Source organism: Aethalodelphis obliquidens, unplaced genomic scaffold (assembly GCF_003676395.1).
Source record: "Aethalodelphis obliquidens isolate GAN/ISIS:26980383/991018 unplaced genomic scaffold, ASM367639v1 scaffold67, whole genome shotgun sequence".
Taxonomy (NCBI): Eukaryota; Metazoa; Chordata; class Mammalia; order Artiodactyla; family Delphinidae; genus Aethalodelphis; species Aethalodelphis obliquidens.
In genome coordinates this window covers 9,670,187-9,689,108 of record NW_020838011.1, presented here as the reverse complement: position 1 = coordinate 9,689,108, position 18,922 = coordinate 9,670,187, and the positions used below count along the sequence as shown (strand labels likewise).

Below are 18,922 nucleotides of genomic sequence, written 5' to 3'. Positions count from 1 at the left end.
CGGATCATATTTCTATTAGCTGTTTCAACAAATATTGGGTTGGCCAAAAGGTTCATTTGGTTTTTTCCATAAGATGGCTCTAGTAGCACTTAGTTGTCTTTAACTTCATTCAAAACAGTTTTGTTAGATTGTATGTGACAGCTGTCATATCAGCGTGCATTTAAAAAAAGACTTCAAAATTGGTGAATTTTTGTGTAGCCATTTTAATATTGAAGATGGAAGAAAAAAAGCAACATTTTCGGCATATTATGCTTTATTATTTCAAGAAAGGTAAAAACACAACCAAAACACAAAAAAAAGATTTGTGCAGTGTATGGAGAAGGTGCTGTGACTGATCGAATGTGTCAAAAGTGGTTTGTGAAGTTCTGTGCTGGAGATTTCTCGCTGGACAATGCTCCACGGTCAGGTAGACCAGCTGAAGTTGATAGCAATCAAATCGAGACATTAATTGAGAGCAATCAACATTATACCATGTGGGAGATAGCCGACATACTCAAAACATCCAAATCAAGCCTTGAAAACCATTTGTACCAGCTCAGTTATGTTAATCGCTTTGATGTTTGGGTTCCACATAAGTTAAGTGAAAAAAACCTTCTTGACCGTATTTCCTCATGCGATTCTTTACTTAAACGTAATGAAAACGTTTCGTTTTTAAAGCAAATTGTGACGGGTGATGAAAAGTGGATACTGTACAATAATGTGGAATGGAAGAGATCATGGGGCAAGCGAAATGAACCACCACCAACCACACCAAAGACCAGTCTTTATCCAAAGAAGGTGATGTTGTGTATATGGTAGGATTGGAAGGGAGTCCTCTATTATGAGCTCCTTCCGGGAAACCAAATGATTAATTCCAGCAAGTACTGCTTCCAATTAGACCAACTGAAAGCAGCACCCTACGAAAAGCATCCAGAATTAGTCAACAGAGAACGCATAATCTTCCATCAGGATATTGCAAGACCACATGTTTCTTGGATGACCAGGCAAAAACAGTTAGAGCTTGGGTGGGAAGTTCTGATTCATCCGCCGTATTCACCAGACATTGCACCTTCAGATTTCCATTTATTTTGGTGCACGTTCAGATTTCCTTTTATTTTGGTCTTTACAAAATTCTCTTAATGGAAAAAATTTCAATTCCCTGGAAGACTGTAAAAGGCACCTGGAACAGTTCTTTGCTCAAAAAGATAAGAAGTTTTAGGAAGATGGAATTATGAAGTTGCCTGAAAAATGGCAGAAGGTAGTGGAACAAAGGGTGAATATGTTGTTCAATAAAGTTCTTGGTGAAAATTTAAAATGTGCCTTTTATTTTTACTTAAAAACTATAGGTAATTTTTGGCCAACCCAATAAATTTCTGAATCTCAGGGAGTTAATTTATTTTGACTTTGTGCAAAGTCCAAAGGTGGTATGCTTGAAGGGCAGGTAGCACTTCTTAGAGTGGTGATTACATCAGTTTTGGAGACTTGAATTTTTTCCTAGGAATTTTTTCACTTGATATAAATTTAAAATTTTATTTGCAATAAAATAGTTACTTTCCAACTTGTTTTATAAGGCCAACATAACCTTGATTACAAAACTTAACAATGACATTAAAAGACAATAAAATTATGTCATTCTTTTTCAGAAGCATGGATGCAAAAATTCTAAACAAAATAAGATATGAAACCCAGTGACACACAAAATATATCATATTTTATTTGCAATCAAGTTGGGGTTATTCTAGAATTACAAGGTTGGTTTAACATTTAAATATCAATCAATGTAATTCACAATATTGGTCAGATAAAAGTAGAAAAATGATATGATTATCTCAATAAATGCAAAAAAAGCATTTGGTCAAATTCAAAATTCATTTATTATAAAAATGAAAATAATATAAAAATATTAGCAAACTAAAAGTAAAAGAAAACTTCTTTAATCTGATAAAATGATAGCAAACATCCTATTTAATGGTGAAATACTGAAAGCTTTTCCCTGAAATTAGGAACAAGAGAAGGATGCCAGCTATCAACCCTTTCTATTCAACAGTGTACTAGAATTCTATGATGTAAGGCAATCAATCAACCAAGCCACCAAAAAAAAAAGAAAATATAATCGATGAAAAGGAAGTAATAATACTGTTTTTATTTGAAGATGTAGGTGTATGCTAAAAATCTAAAATAATATACAAATAGAGGGCTTCCCTGGTGGTGCAGTGGTTAAGAATCTGCCTGCCAATGCAGGGGACACGGGTTTGAGCCCTGGTCCGGGAAGATCCCACATGCCGCGGAGCAACTGGGCACGTGCGCCACAACTACTGAACCTGCTCTCTAGAGCCTGTGAGCCACAACTACTGAAGCCCACGGGCCTAGAGCCCATGCTCTGCAACAAGAGAAGCCAGAGCAATGAGAAGCCCGCACATTGCAACGAAGAGCAGCCCCCGCTCGACGCAACTAGAGGAAGCCCACGTGAAGCAAGGAAGACCCAACACATACAAAAATAAATAAATAAAATAAATAAATTAAAAAATATATATATATATACAAATAGAAAAAATAAAATTAATAAATGAATTGTTTTCTCAATACAAGGTCAATAGACAAAAGTCAATTGTATTCTATATGTCAGCAATAAATATAACATGAAATTTAAGGAATAATACCATTTACACCAGGATAGAATAAATCAAATACATGAGACTGAACCTAGGAGAACATGTATAAGACTTCTATTCAGACACTTGTGAAACACTATTGAGAGAAATTAAAGAAAATCTAAATAAATGAAAGAATGTACCAAGTTCACAGATTGGAAGCTTCAATATATTAAGAAGTCAATTCTTCCCCAATTGATCTATAGGTTCAATGCTATATCAACAAAAGTCTAGAGATTTCTTTTTGGAAATTGATCAGTCAATGTTAAAATTTATAAGTAAAGGCAATGGACTAAAAATAGCCAAAATAATTTTGAAAAAGGAAAACAAATATGGGCTTACATACCAGATATCAAGTGTGAACAGAGAAAAACAAGTGTTTTCTACAAGGATTAAGTCATAACCCACTACATTCGCTCACCTACTGCAATCTGAGAAGAAATTAAGAGGATGACAGGATGAGATGTCTAGATAAACATCTCCAGAAGAATTTTAATAAGCCCGGATTCCTGCATCTTCCCATACATAGAAAAGCACTAAAATCACTGACGAGATATCTGTTCTTTGTGATAGCAGTACACTTTTACCAAGATGTATGCTTGATTGCATGTATTTCCCAGCCAAAAATCATATATAAACTGGTTTCTCCCCTACCTCTTTGCAGCAGTTTCCTCAGAGCTAACTGAGTGGCTAGTCCTCAGTAAGACCTTGAATACAACTTAAACTCACAACTCTTATGTTGTGTGTTTTTCTTTAAGTTGACACAAGACATTCTATAACTTCAATAATTAAGGTGGTGTGATATGGCACAGTAATAAAAAAAATCAAAGAAACAATAAAAAATTCAGAAAGAGACCTGCATTTGATTTATACTTGATTTATAACAGAGGTGACTTTGCAGGGCAGTAGATAAAGAATTGCACATGCATGATTTCAATAAGATGTACAGGGTCAATTAATAGTCATATGGAAAAAAATGCACCTTTACTCCTACTTCATAATATACACACAAATGAATGCAATGTGAATTGGTGACTTAAATGCAGATGGTAACACATTAAAGTTTTTAAAATAAAACATACAAGTATATCTTTATAAAAGGCAAGGAATTCTTCAACAAACTACATATATATACACATAAAATACTAACCTTGAAAGGAAATATTGACAAATTTTAAACTAAAATTAAGAAATTCTGTTTTTTAAAGGTCACCAATAACTAGTTCCACTTCCAGCAATGGTGAAATTTCTTATATCAAGCCCTTCTAGAGTTAATAGTTATAAACTTCGGAAAAAATATAAAAACCATATGAAGGCAGTACAGAGTGACAAAAAACTGATAAAAACTGTCTCAGAGTCAATTCATGAAGGGAAGGGACTGTACTGGGTAAGATTTACATACATATGGTTTCTTGCCAGAGGGCACTGGCCAGTCCAGGTGATGTAGAGGAGCTAAAAAGTTAAGCAGAAAGCCACAGTCTCACAGGCTTTAAGAGTCAGAACACAAAAATTGGGGTTGCAGCATGGCTGAAAAGTGAAATATGTAAAATAATGATCACAATGATCATTCTCACTGGTAATTAGGGAAATGAAAATATAAACTGCAATTAAATAGAATTTCATTATATCAAAATGATGGCAATATTAGTTATGTTAAAATCGGTACTTTGTGGAAAGTCTTTTGTCAGAAACTTCTACATAGTTACAGATGGTTTCAGTTGAGGAGGAAGAAGCCAGAATGACGGAATTGGTCAAACACAAGAGTTAGGATTATCCTGATTTACCACAAAGCTGTTTCTTGGGTGTGCATTTTAAGTGACTAGTCCAAGACTAGGCTATTACTTTTTTCTAAATAGCCAAGTCAAGGAAGTTTGTCACCCCCTGGATGACTCCTATCTTGAAACCATAGAAATACGACAGTCATTAACACTAATTGGACAAGTTTCATCTTATTTGTTCTCTATATTTCAGCCAGCCCATAAAAACAAACCAACCAACACTGGATGTAGCACATAAACCTGTGAAACACTGATCATCTTAAAATCTACACCAGAAGGCCCTTATTTTTATTACCACTATCATCATTGCCATCATCAATCACTACCCTTGTCCCTGACATCACCACCACAATCAGAACATTATGTTCAGGTAAATGGGATTTTATTTGGGAGATTAAGTCTATAAAAGCTAACAGGTTGCTACAGAGTATTTTCTAGTTTTTTGTTAATTGGTTGCTTTTTATAATTTAGATTTTTATTTCTGGACCCATGCTATTATTTCTGAGGTCTAGAGGCCCTGTAAAGTCTCTGGGAAAGTTTCAGAAATTTGGAAAAAGAATAATCAAAGTTCAGCAAAATTTTGTTTACTTTTTAAAAATAATCACTCATAAGAATACTACCATTTTTGTTCTCTAATAGTGTAATTAAAACCATATTTTCTAGCTTGAATGTTTTTTAGAAATAATTTAAAAACCTGAATGCCATTATAGATTTTTAGAATAATGTACTTTACAACACAGATCCTAAATTAGCACTTGACAAACTGCAGTGGGCCCACAAAACTTAATAGATTTTCAAGTGAGTTCCTTTCCACCGACTCTTGGCTTTCCTCGAGTTCCAGAAGAAAGTTGGTGGTGGAGGCCATTTGCTTCATTTGATCATTAGTTTCTTTGTTCCTTATTCACAAGCCTCTCCCTAATAATTTAAAGTCCTCTATGAAAAAAAAAAAAAGGTTTATCTTTACAGAATTTGAGGAATTTTGTTTTGGAATTTTTTTTAACACTTTTCACTGTATAACAGAAATCAGGTTAATCCAATTCAAATGGTTGGAAATGAAGTTTTAATAAATTAAAACTACTGTTTGTAATACTTTGCAGTTTAACTGCTAATGCAGTATCAGAATGTGGCTATAGGGAAATCTAATCTAGGAAATGATACCTGGTATGGGCTGTAGGAGATAAATTACAGTGAGATTGATGTTTTAAAATTGTGGGGCTTCCCTGGTGGCGGAGTGGTTGAAAGTCCGCCTGCCGATGCAGGGGACACGGGTTCGTGCCCCGGTCTGGGAGGATCCCACATGCCGCGGAGCGGCTGGGCCCGTGAGCCATGGCCGCTGAGCCTGCGCGTCCGGAGCCTGTGCTCCGCAACGGGAGAGGCCACAACAGTGAGAGGCCCGCGTACTGGAAAAAAAAAAATTGTGAATAATGTAGTTACCATCATTTTTTAACATTATTGTAATTTGATTAAGGTGAATGGTTGATTATACCAGAATAACAATGAGCCCTTCTTTGAAGTAAATTAAATCCAAAAGTGAGTCAGGTATAGTTTAGTTAAGCATATGGAGTTGGTTAAATTCATTGAAGATTAATTTTTAACCTATTCTCTTTGTTAAAAGAGGGGTTCATCCAAGAACTCAAATTCCTACCTTTAAAAAATATTATGGGGCTTCCGTGGTGGCGCAGTGGTTGACAGTCCGCCTGCCAATGCAGGGGATACGGGTTCGTGCCCGGTCTGGGAAGATCCCACATGCCGCGGAGCGGCTGGGCCCCTGAGCCATGGCCGCTGAGCCTGCGCGTCAGGAGCCTGTGCTCCGCAACGGGAGAGGCCACAACAGTGAGAGGCCCGCGTACCACTAAAAAAAAAAAAAAAAAAAAAAATTATGGCGCAAAATTTTTTTGATAGATGAGAGAGTAAATTGTTTCGTGAATGGACTTTTTTGGATATTTAGAACATGATTTTAACAATTTCAGCTATTATTAAAAAATAATAATCAATTTTTAGAGTCCATACATCCTATTTACTAGAGGAGAAATTGAATAAATCATAAACTCTTGTGATCTTTTAGATATAAAAAATCTCCTTAATTGTTTTTGACAGGAAGAAATTCACAATGAAGGGGAAAAACAATATCAGTGCTATAGTCAACAGTATGTATTCTTTAGAACTTTCAAGAACATCTAAAAGGGGTCTTCCAAGAAAGGCATTTTATAAACTGTAATATAGTGATTATTTGTATAGAAACCATCTCAGCTACTTTCTGTACTATGTACATAATTTAGGCTACATAGTGTTTGAGTCCCTCAAACTAATATTCATGTCTCAGAAAGACTAAGCTACCAGGCTAAGTTACAACCAGCTAATCCAAAACAAATTTGAGAATTCACTATCACAGTAAATTTTTCTACTCATTAGAAGACACATATGATCAGATATTAATAAGGTTATAAATATTGTTATTATTTATTTTAATTGTATACTCCTTTTAAAGTGTGATTTATCTAGTATAAGAGGATGAGATTTAACAAATGAATTCCAGTATAAAAGCATACATGGAATGTGGGGAGTTTCTTTGAAGACCTTTGACAATGTTGGCTCAGGGAAACATTAATTAACAAGTCATCAAAAGAGATAGAAGGAAGAGTAGGATTAAGAACTGAGAACAGAACAGAGAGGAATAAGACTGGGTGGAGTTGCACAGGTGTGGCATAGGTACTTATTACTCATTGCTTTTTTTTTTTTTTTTTTTTTTTTTTTTTTTTTTTACTTGGCCTTTCCCTTTTGTGGCCTCTCCCGTTGCGGAGCACAGGCTCCGGACGCACAGGCTCAGCGGCCATGACTCACGGGCCCAGCCGCTCACGCGGCATGTAGGATCTTCCCGGACCGGGGCACGAACCAGCGTCCCCTGCATTGGCAGGCAGACTCTCAACCACTGCGCCACCAGGGAAGCTCCTTATTACTCAGTTTTAAAGGATCTTCTCTACCTAAAAGTTAATTAGTCCTGGAAGGATAAGAACAAAAATGTTCTCCTGCTCATAGGAAATATCTAATTTGCCAAATATATCCACTGCTTACAAACTCTTCTGTTTTGTAAGTTTTATTTAGGATAATGCAGAGATTGAAGAGATTGAAGAGCTAGTTGAGGCTATTTTGAAACTTGAAATCAGATTTGTGTGTGTGTGTGTTACAGCTCTTTGTCCAAATGGACTATTTCATGACATCATGTCTTTCAAGATATGAAGAATAACTAATGTCCAAACCTTATAAAAATTAGACTAAGGGTGGCCATATGACCTAACTCTAACCCTAGACCACTCTATCTGTATGATGCCAAGTCACAATATTTTCTGATTATTTTTAATCTAATTGATTGGTTTTGGTGATGAAACTTACCTGTTAAATTTTGTTATACAAATAATCCTTGTTTATTGTCAAAACATTAGGAAATATAGTTAAAGAAAAAGTAAACAAAAAGAAAAAAGTCTACCCATAATCTTATAACATGGGAAAGTTGCAATTGACATCATGTTTTCTTACACATTTAATTAAACATATAAATGATGTTATATATGTGTTTATAAATCTATATATGTCCATGTAGATGATGTGGCTATAGTTTGCAAAGATAAAATCAGATCACATGTAATGTTTTGTAACTTTCTTTGGATAAATAAAAAAAGCAAATTAATTTCTCCTCATAAACATGAGTACACAAACCATGCTATTTTGCTCACGGTTGTATCCCTAGCAGCTAACATAGTACTCCAGGATGATTTGTTAAATGAATGAGCATTAGGGTCTATCCTCTTTGACACATTTGAGGCGTCTATGTTTTAAGCTAATATAAAGACCTGATGCATAAGTTATAGATTGTGTTGTATGAGTTGGCAGAGAGACAGATTTAGAATATTTATCATCTGATTTGAGCCACTTTCCTCCTATCGTAGGTACAACATATCTTCCCAGAGAAGATCTTGGCCACTGTGGATGACAATCCTTATTTTTCTTGGAGTGATGACAATCTTGGCAGTAACTTTGGTCTCATTGTCCATTTTCTGGCAGTTGGTCAGTTTTGACACTTCAATTTTCACCCTTACTACTAAATCTCTTTTAACTCTTAGAAATTGACAAGAAACAGCAGGAATATTAAATTTCTTTATGGAAACTTTCTCATCTACTTACCATTTTATTTCAACATAATAACTTTATATTATTTGACACCAAAGTTTATAATATTTTGGAATCAGATGCCTCTTTGATCCAGTCTATAAGTCATATCAACAGTTATGGGAGTATGGGCAAGAATGAAATGCTCAATACTTTGATGCCAATATTCATTGTCAATAAAAGTGCTTATATAGTAGGTTTGTAGTTAAGTTGTACATCTTTTAGTAAATATACCTCAAACTTTGGAGATCCCTACTCTTCTTGGCTCATTTCCGATATTGGTTGTTAAGATATAATTGATAAGCAGCAATGGATAATCCACTAATGACTCTTCTAATAGTGGATAGTCAAGAGTGGTTAAATGGCTGAATGCTCATACTAACTTGATCTTATTTTTAATAACCCTACATCCAGAAAAGCATGTTTTTCCAGCTTATTTTTACCTTTCAGAAAAGTAAACCCTTAAATCTGTGTAACCATTTAATGTTTTTAAAGAAATTTGATATCCATTATTCTGATTGATCCTCATACCTATCCTTTGAGCCTGGGAGGGCAGGTTTTACTATCATCCTTATTCTCATATGCAAGAAACTGAGGCTCAGTAAAGTCAAGTGACTTCCTAGATATCACAGGCTTTTCAGTGGCATAGCTGAGCACAAATCCACATCTTAATACTTTAAGTATATTATTCTATTGACTTTATCATGATTTTTCTGTTTTACTCCTCTGAAATATATCATCCTATACAATAATGCAGTGTGGATACATTTTGCTTGATTCAATGAAAATTCCAGTTCTCTTCCAAACTAACCTCTTCTCCTTTGCTTCTCCCCAACCATCTTAGTTTCAAATTTAAAAACTTATCCTTCAGAAGCATAGTGGTTGTTCAGTCTCTTGCCTGCCATGTCTACCCACGAACTCTCTGTAGTCTGAATCTTTCTATCCTCTTCTTGGCTCTACTTATTAAAAAATAACTTTATTGGGGCTTCCCTGGTGGTGCAGTGGTTGAGAGTCCGCCTGCCGATGCAGGGGACACCGGTTCGTGCCCCAGTCTGGGAAGATCCCACATGCCGCGGAGCGGCCAGGACCGTGAGCCATGGCCACTGAGCCTGCACGTCCGGAGCCTGTGCTCCACAACGCGAGAGGCCACAACAGTGAGAGCCCCACGTACCGCAAAAATAAATAAATAAATAAAATAAAATAACTTTATTCACAAAATTTCCTTATATATAGTGCTCTTGAGTTTTCCAAATCAAACCCTCGTAAAGAAGCCCTGTCAGCATGTTAGTGAGGACCAGTAGCTTAATTAGCTATCCTTCCAAAATATAGTTTGCATTTAACATTGTTTCTTCTTCTGGGGAAACAGTGATTTAGTGGAAAGGAGTGATGCAAAAGGGAGAACTACAGGCATCCTGGCTTGAGCAGGAAGTGTGTGGATGAGAATTTACTCTTGAATTTCTCTATATGATCAACTATCTACAATTTCAGATATAAGGCTGAACGAGCTTATATATCCTGAAGTTAAATTAGTTGAACTGGGCTTCTTGAAGTAAAAATAGACACTCAAACTCTGTTGTAAATGTTGTTTGAAGTCATTTTGGAAGATGGGTTTACTCTAGGATTCTGGCTTAGGAGCTAACACAATCTTTGTTAATACTGACAGTAACTAGAGTTGGATGAAAGCTAGGGGAATCTCTCATTCAAGTGGTAGTAAATTAATTTCCCTGTCTGAGTATATCCATTGAATATTAATTTTGAGATAAAGATATGGAGGGACTTGAGGTCACTTCCTATTTTAAAATTTTCTAAGTATTTCTTTATTTCACAGGAAAGACTTACTATTACCAAGGTGATTTTCATATTTCTGGAGTCATATACAATGATAATTGTGAAAAAGCAGTTTCACAAGTCAGCACAGATCTGAGAAAATATATTGAGACTAAGGTAAGTCAGAGATTTATCTTACTAATTTTACTATAAATTTGATTGAAACATGTGGTGGCTTTGTTTTTTTCTCTTGACAGATGTCTGATGCATTTCAAAATTCTGGTGTATACAGAGTATATCAACTCTCAGGTCATCAAACTTCTGTAAGTACAAATTCATTCAAGATCTTATGGAACAAAAAAATAATTAAAAAGAAAGATCTTATGGAATGAGAAGTAGGTAATATGTCATATCAGCTCCAGTTTTAAATAACAACAACAGCAAGAAACAGAAAGAGAGATAGAGGGAGCAAAAGAGAAGGAAGGAAGGGAGGAAAGAAGGGAAGAAGGAAGGAAGGAAGGGAGGAAGGAAAGAAGGGAGGAAGGGAGGGAGGGAGGGAAGGGATAAAGAGCTCCCCATAAATTAAAGTATCACTGTATTTAACAAATTTTTATTCAGTGTAGGAAGTGTTCTGTACATATCTTTAATCTCTGTACTTGAAGGAGAATTGTAAGGTTTTTGGTGGCAGTCAGTCCTAACTGATTTCTATGATAAAAGATAACTGTAACTATGCAAAACACGGAGTCTGATCTGATTGTTTTGCTACCTATATACTAGCCACCTCTTCTTCCATCCATACCCATCTGGCCATATCTTTCCTAAAATAATCCTCTTTTGGTCTCTTTAATAATTACCATCACTGTAATGCCTGTGAACAAAAGTGAATCTTTTGAGATAACATTTGTCTAAATATGTATTGTAAGTGTGCTTGATAGTGGTAGTGGTGAGGGCTGCAGGGAGACAGGTATCACAGGGCATAGGGGATGAGTGATAAAAGAAGAGACAGCTGTAATTTGGTAACTGCCAATATCTATTCTGGGGAAGTCTGAACTCTCCAAACAAAACAAAACAAAAAATCCAGCTAGCCAACCAACCAACCAACCAATCTACTTACCTACAGACAATATCTTTTGAATGCTTCCTGGCCCTGCATTTAAGTTCTCATTTATCTCTTTCTCTAAAATTAAGTTATTAGAAAATATCTGTACAAGAACACTTTTGTTTTTACTGTATTATTATAAAATCTCAAGTCAATTATTTGTTGGTCAGTACTCAGTTTCTCAAATGTGTTTGAAATATTCTGATTTCTAGTTTGTGGTTCATATCCTCTTTCATGAACAATACCTCTTAACCAGTTAAATTTTTAGGGACCATTGCACTTTTATTTATACTGGGACAATATCTGTGTATTTTTTTAATATGTATGTGAAGGCAATATAATAAATTAAAATGTGGCAAATCCAATGTGTTCATGAAACATCTAAAAAATCAAGAAACAACACACTAGAACATTTCTGTTGCTTCTAGTTCTTATCCCAATGGTTCAAGTGTACAGTTACAGTTGACATTCAAGTTTCCTCCAGCAAAAAAGAATAGCATGAGGACTAAAATTAAGGCTATCTTACATCTGATGTTGAAGGACAACATGGCATCTTGGAATGCAGTTCCCACTTCCATCAAACTTATAGGTATTTCACTTATTTTCTACTACTTAACTATCTAGACTATTGAAAAAAGTACTGGAAAAAAAAATGAACCAAGAGTTTCAGGAATTTGCTTAGGAAAAACTAGTCTTCCCAACTGTGGCACTCCTACCATTGAGGTGGTAGTGGAGAAGGCAGTGCTATAGAATCTGTCTGCACAGTGACAGAAATAAGTGTTAAGCTACAGGTATGCTTGTGAGTTTGGAAGGGTTGGCTGTAATGGATGGAAAGGGGGTGAAAAATAATAATTGAAGCATTATTCCTCCCTACTTCTACTTTTGTCAGGAACTCATTATAGGAAGACAGGGTTTTCTTGATCATTAAGCGTGAAGACTGCAGAAGTCAGTGTGAAGTTGAGGACGGGGGTTCTCATTGTTTCTTGTGGAAGAATGGAAATAATACTATTAAAGATAAAATCTGTCTGAAATAATTCCCTAGAAAACAAGGGAAGAAAATGATAGGATTTTGCCCCAGTACAGAAAGTAAAGTTTGTAAACATTCAAAGGTCCTACGAAGTTCTTCAAACGTTAACTTGGATTGTTAAAAGGTCTATTAGGTGATAAGCTTGTGTTTCCAGAGCCCAGTTTTGTGCTTCTTCCAGACTGACAGTTGATCCAGAAGCTCTGATGGCTGCCAGCTGCCAGTTACAGCTCATTTGCCTCAGAACATAGTCCCTGTCACCAATGGGCCACTCATGAGAAGTGAGTTTGAGGTAGAGGTTCTGAAAGGAGCGATACGATTCCTTTGTGGGTAGTCATTGGGAAAGAAGGCTGTACAAGTTACTGCCCCTCTGTATCCCAGGGATTCAGAGTCAGCACTTTCTGATGTGTCTTTTTTTAGTTCTCTCTTCTCTTTCTCTCTAAAGCCTATTCCCAATAGAAAAGAGACTTGAATTTAAGTTAAATTCTCAAAATTTCATAATTCAGTCTTAGTAATGAGATGACCTCTAAAGAGCAGGATAGGTCTAATGAAATGTAATTTGAATTGGGTTTTTTTCTTTAAAATATAGATAACTACATTTCAGAGTAATGAGAATTATCATAGGGAAAAAAAAATCCAAAGATTATGCCCAGTGCCGTTTTTAGTAAGAGTGTCAGCTTCTTACTTCACTAAATATTTTACTTCAACCATCATAAAACTGAGAGCTTTGCTTTTTTATTTCCTTTTCCCTTTTCCTATACTACCTGGTAGAGATGTGGAGAGATGGCCAAAATATAACAAGTAGAAGTGAGAGAGGTTGATAGACAATACATGAACTAGTCTGAATAGTTAAATGTTGGGAGTAATTGGGTTAGGAAATTTAGTCCTCGGGCTGAAGAGAATTGCTTGGTGATATTTTATCAACCTTATGTTTTTATTTTAATTTCAGAAATCAGCAAGGCTAATGCTGAAATGCTTACCAATAACTGTAAGTTTAGAAACTTTATTATAAATTTAACACATTCACAGATAGTTCCCCATCATTTTGCTAAAAAGGATCTAGAAGTACTTAATGTTGGAAATCTATAGTAGTTTTTCAAAATTATTGGATATACCACATATCTATCTGGCATTTCTTTTTGAAAAACACTGACCATTTATAATGGGTTGTCCAAAAGGGTGAAATGAGAACTGTTTCCAAAGAATGGAATCATGAAGAATATCATGTCTGAATTAGTTTTTAAAAAAAAGTGAAGGAAGAAAGAACAACTTAGGATAATAAGAAAATGCAAAACTAGGCTATATCAAATATATTTATTATAAGGTAAATAATAGTTCTGTACCTCTTAAGCAAATTCTCTTTAGAGTATCATGAGGCCTACAGTGTGATACATACATGTATTCATTCGTTCAGTGGATATTTATGGAGTATCTGTTGTCTACATGGGGCTTTACAGACAGCATTGCATATGCTATGCAAGATACAGAACTTAATGAAGCAAAGTCTCCACCTTCAAGAATTATGCAATCTACTTGGGGAGACTAGAGTTATAACAGATAGATACAACAAAAATCAGTAGTTGAAAAATGCTTGAAACTGGAAAAGAGGAAAAGTAAAAGTCACCCAAACAAGGATGGAATGGGCTATCATGATAAGGGTACATTCCAGGAAAGAAACAACACTGATTAGGAGATGCTGGACAATCATTGAAGGGTTTCAAATAATGTTTGAAAATATATTTCTTAAAAAATATAATGAAAGATACATGCTCTTATATAAATAAATCCTTTCTTCAGGTTGTGGGGGACGACTGACCAATAGTATCACAGCAGGCAACCGAATTGTGAATGGGGAAAATGCCTTGACGGGGGCCTGGCCATGGCAGGCAAGCATGCAGTGGAAAGGCCAACACCACTGTGGTGTTTCTCTGATCAGCAGTAGGTGGCTCCTATCTGCAGCTCACTGCTTTGCTAAGTAAGTTTGAAAGTCTGACTAAATGCAGGATTCTGGTTGCAGGCCTATTTGGGAGGTCTGTGGGGTTAACCTAAATGTGTGAGGTTCTGCCAAGACCATATGAAATTTACAACCACTTACATAATTGAAGGGCAGCAAAGACATTTAAATTGGGCAACTAAGGGAAAAATGAATGGAAGCAATTAACATTTTCCAAATAGGGGCTTTGGCCTGATGTTAAGTACTTTACTTACATCATTTTATTTAATCATAACAATAATTCCATATGAAAGGTATACTTTAACCTATTTAAAGATGAGGAAACTAGGGTTTAGAAATGGTGATGTAACTTGACCAAGATCATACAGCTCTTAAATAAAAGAAACTGAGTGTGAACTTGGGTATGTCTGACTCCAGTTACAGAGTGCTTATTTGTCTTGCCCTCTGGGGGTTTACAATCCAGTTGAAGAAATTTAAACGTGATATATTAAAGGTATAAGGCAGCACAGTGTAGTAAGTGTCACATGTACAACCCAGATAGCACGTGCTATGGAAACTTGGTGAAGAAAGAGAACACAATCTAGCTGAGGTATTCAGTTGTAAGATTTGATCTAGACTCTAAAGATATAAGCTTTGATTGACTGGGGTAGGTAGATCAGAAAAAAATAATATGCATTTTGAGTTGGAAAAATAGCCTTCTTCAAATGTGTTGAGATGGAGCAACACAAGTTGTATTCTATGGACAGCAAACAGAAAGAACTATTTGAAGTAGAGAAGATTTGTAAAAGGAAACATTAGAAAATATGCTTAGAAAATGTAGTTTTATTCATTGGGGACACCTCTAAATGACAAGATGCTTACTTACTGGAGAAACACAGCTAATGAATGTGTGGAGTCACTGAAGATTTCAGAAGGAGAGAAGGACTGAAGAGGGTCACAGTTACATGAAGGTCTTGAAACCTTAAAAAAAAAAAAAGGCACCTGACATTTTGAGGAAGTGACAATAGTTAAATAGGATCTTAGGGCCTAAACTGAGAAAGAATCTCAGGGGAACTGGAGAAACTGGTCAGAAAAATCTAAATTAGAAGCCAAGATGCATTGACTTGGTAAACATAATGGGGTGATTGGGTGAGAACAAATTGCAATTGTTTATGTATGCAGACGGATGCCCAGAGCCTGCCACAGGCTCCTGGAGCCCAGGGTATATGGCAGTATGAGTGATTCTGGACTCCATCCACTGAGACTGCTTACATGATTCCTACCCAACTCAAATGCATAGAAACCAGATGGGGCTGAACTAGCAGGAGACATCAGTGACTCTAGTTAGGAGGATTTGAAGAAGGCTGACAGCTGTAATAGTCCTTAGCACTATTTTTATGTGTCTGTAGCATTTATGACATCCCCACATCAAAGACATTTTAAAAATAAGAATTTAAGTGCTTTATAGTGTTGTTTGGGAAACTCACACCTTAAAGTGATAAGATAATCACTGTGAATACCGTTTTGGCCCCCAAACTGAGTGTATTTTAATTAAATTGTGTCCTCCAGGAAAAATAATTCAGAAGATTGGACTGTCAACTTTGTAACTATAGTAAATAAACCATATATGACACAGAAAGTCCAAAACATTCTTTTTCATGAAAATTATAGCAGAGCTGGGGTTCATGATGATATTGCCCTTGTGCAGCTTGCTGAAGAAGTCTCTTTTACAAAGTACATTCATAGGATTTGTTTTTCTGAAGCCAAAATGAAGCTCTCAGAAAATGACAGTGTTGTAGTTACAGAATGGGGAACACTTTATATAAATGGTAAGTTTTTCTGTAAATATGTAATAGCTTCATAAGAATAATTATTTAATCAATCAATCATTCTTTCACACAATTAACCAGTCCACAAATATACTAAAAAGAAAACCAAGTGATGGGACCAAAGGCATGGTGTTGTCTTCAATTTCTGAAATATCTCTGGGAATAAGAATTGGAAATTTTGCAATTTATGTGTGAGGCAGCCAGCTCTAATAAACATTAGAAAGAAAGCAATCTAGCCTGGGACTGGTCTGGCTCTTGGTGACCAAGAGAATCTGCTTTATTCCATAGACGTTCTTTGTCTCAAAAAACAAGGTTAAGATCTCCATGATATGCAGAATTTATTGCCCTTAGGTTCTCTTCCAGTGACACTTCAGCAGGCTCTTTTGAAGATTACTGATAACATAGTTTGCAATGCTCCACATGCATTGTCTGGCTTGGCAACTGATACAATGCTGTGTGCTGGATTTATGTCAGGAGAAGCTGATGCCTGTCAAATACTTCTAGATACATTATCAAATCATTTTTTCTCAAGTACTAATTCAATGGAAGTTTTTATCACCATAATTTTTTTTGTCTTAATGATTTTCACAGAGTAGCTTCTTATTTCAATCCACATAACAAACATTTATTAATCTCATTAATGTACCAGAACCCAGCTCATAAGCTGGAGATGCAGTGGTGAACACAATCCCTGTTCTCATGGAGTTTTCAGTCTAGGAATCCATAGTTACAAGGTAATAAAATAAATTTGGCCCTATTTTCTGGGCAACCTGCAGAACTAGAATGCTTGCGTCTCTCTTATCAGGAGATGCAGCAGGAGGCTTTACAGGTGCACATGTCATGCATTCCTCAGAGGCTTCATCATGGAGCCTCTGAGTCACTTTCTCCAGAGTTAAGTTTGGACTCATTAAAAAGTCAGCTTCTAGTCTTCCCAATCCACTCCAGTCCAGCTGTAGGTAATATACTCTGGTTTGTAGTTGCCCTGGGTTTTGAAGAAATTCAAGAGTCCCACAGTTCTAAGCCCAAAGAGGGTGGATTGTCTCACTGCCTAGGGGCTGTTGACAACTCCAGAGGAGAGACAGAAAGAAATGTTTCAGGACAAGACACATTTTTTTTCTCTTTTTATTCTAGAATGATTCTGGTGGACCACTAGCTTATCCCAACTCTAGGAATATCTGGCACCTTGTTGGAATAGTAAGCTGGGGTGAAGGATGTGGGAAAAAGAATAAACCAGGTGTCTATACTTGAGTGACTGCTTATCGTGGATGGATTACCTCCAAGACTGCACTCTGAAAGAGAAGTAACTTTGAAATGGAACAAAAAGACAACTATAGGGTATTCTTATCCATTGCTTCAAAATCTTTTTCTTTTGATTGTTGGTATACCAATCATTTTCTTATATACAAATGCATAAAGGTCTTGATTAATGTTTTATTTTATCTAAAACACTATCCATTTATTTATCTACTTAACTAATATAGTAAACAGAAAGAAAAGAAAAAGGCCAAAATATTTTTATTCATAGCCTAGTTCTGATTTATCTTACCTTTATATTTGGAATAGACCTTAATTTATTTTTCAGAATTTAAAAAAATACAGATTTTGTTAGTATGAGAACATGAATGCTGGATCTACCAAATATATTATTTTTAATTCTATAAATCATAAATTTATAGATTTATAATTCTATAAATTATAAATTCATTTTGTTAAACTGGAATATGTAAGGCAAATAATGTACATTCACACTTTGTTTATATTTGAGATAGTTTGTGTATCTTGTAAAATCATATAATCTTGGAATGGAGAAGGGGTAACATAGGTTCAGTTAGACCAAGTCTCTTAATTTACAGAGTGAGGAACACTAAGAAAAACAATTATTTGCTTGAAGTCATTCTTCAGCCTCTCTGATAAGTTGTAACCCTCACATGAATTTTCCCTCATAGAATTTAAATCCAAAATTAGTCAGGAATTTAAAAATGATTTTTAAGTTGCAATTATTTATATAATATTTTCTTCATGTCCTTCTTTTGTCATCTGTTTGCATTTTCTTGCAGCAAAAATAATGTGAGGCCCTCAAGGGGAGAGGACGGTGTGGCATCTATTGCAGTAGCTCTCCTGATAGTGCATGTGAAATTGTATGGAGGGCTGATTTTGTAATCTCTGCAAATAATTCACCTTTTAACTCTCCTAAAAATAAAACAAGTACCTTAAAATTTTAAAAACTGCTAAAACAAACTAAAAATTATCTTCCTTCAATTGTTTGTGACATTACTTTTATTTTCTCTTTATTATAAATTATTGACTCAGAGCAGAAGCAAGAAGAACTGCAAACCTGCAGCCTGTGGATCAAAAACCATATTCACAGAAAGATAGACAACACAAAAAGGCAGAGTGCTATGTACTAGATGAATGAACAAAATAAAACCCCAGAAAAACAACTAAATGAAGTGGAGGTAGGCAAACTTCCAGAAAAAGAATTCAGAATAATGATAGTGAAGATGATCCAGGACCTTGGAAAAAGAATGGAGGCAAAGATCGAGAAGATGCAAGAAATGTTTAACAAAGACCTAGAAGAATTAAAGAACAAACAAACAGAGATGAACAATACAATAACTGAAATGAAAACTACACTAGAAGGAATCAACAGCAGAATAACTGAGGCAGAAGACGGATAAGTGACCTGGAAGACAGAATG

At 35.6% G+C, this 18,922-nt stretch overlaps 1 protein-coding gene across 1 annotated transcript; it reads left to right on the top strand.

Moving 5' to 3' along the window:
• The first annotated feature begins 3,867 nt into the window (after positions 1-3,867).
• On the top strand, positions 3,868-17,635 carry TMPRSS11B (transmembrane serine protease 11B). Its single transcript, XM_027089648.1, is given in 13 exon segments — positions 3,868-4,017; positions 6,506-6,555; positions 8,353-8,438; positions 8,441-8,470; positions 10,401-10,516; positions 10,597-10,628; positions 10,630-10,662; positions 11,867-12,027; positions 13,412-13,450; positions 14,260-14,437; positions 15,965-16,224; positions 16,576-16,716; positions 17,354-17,635. Coding segments are annotated over 13 exon segments (1,440 nt in total). The 3' UTR covers positions 17,518-17,635.
• Positions 17,636-18,922: the final 1,287 nt, after the last annotated feature.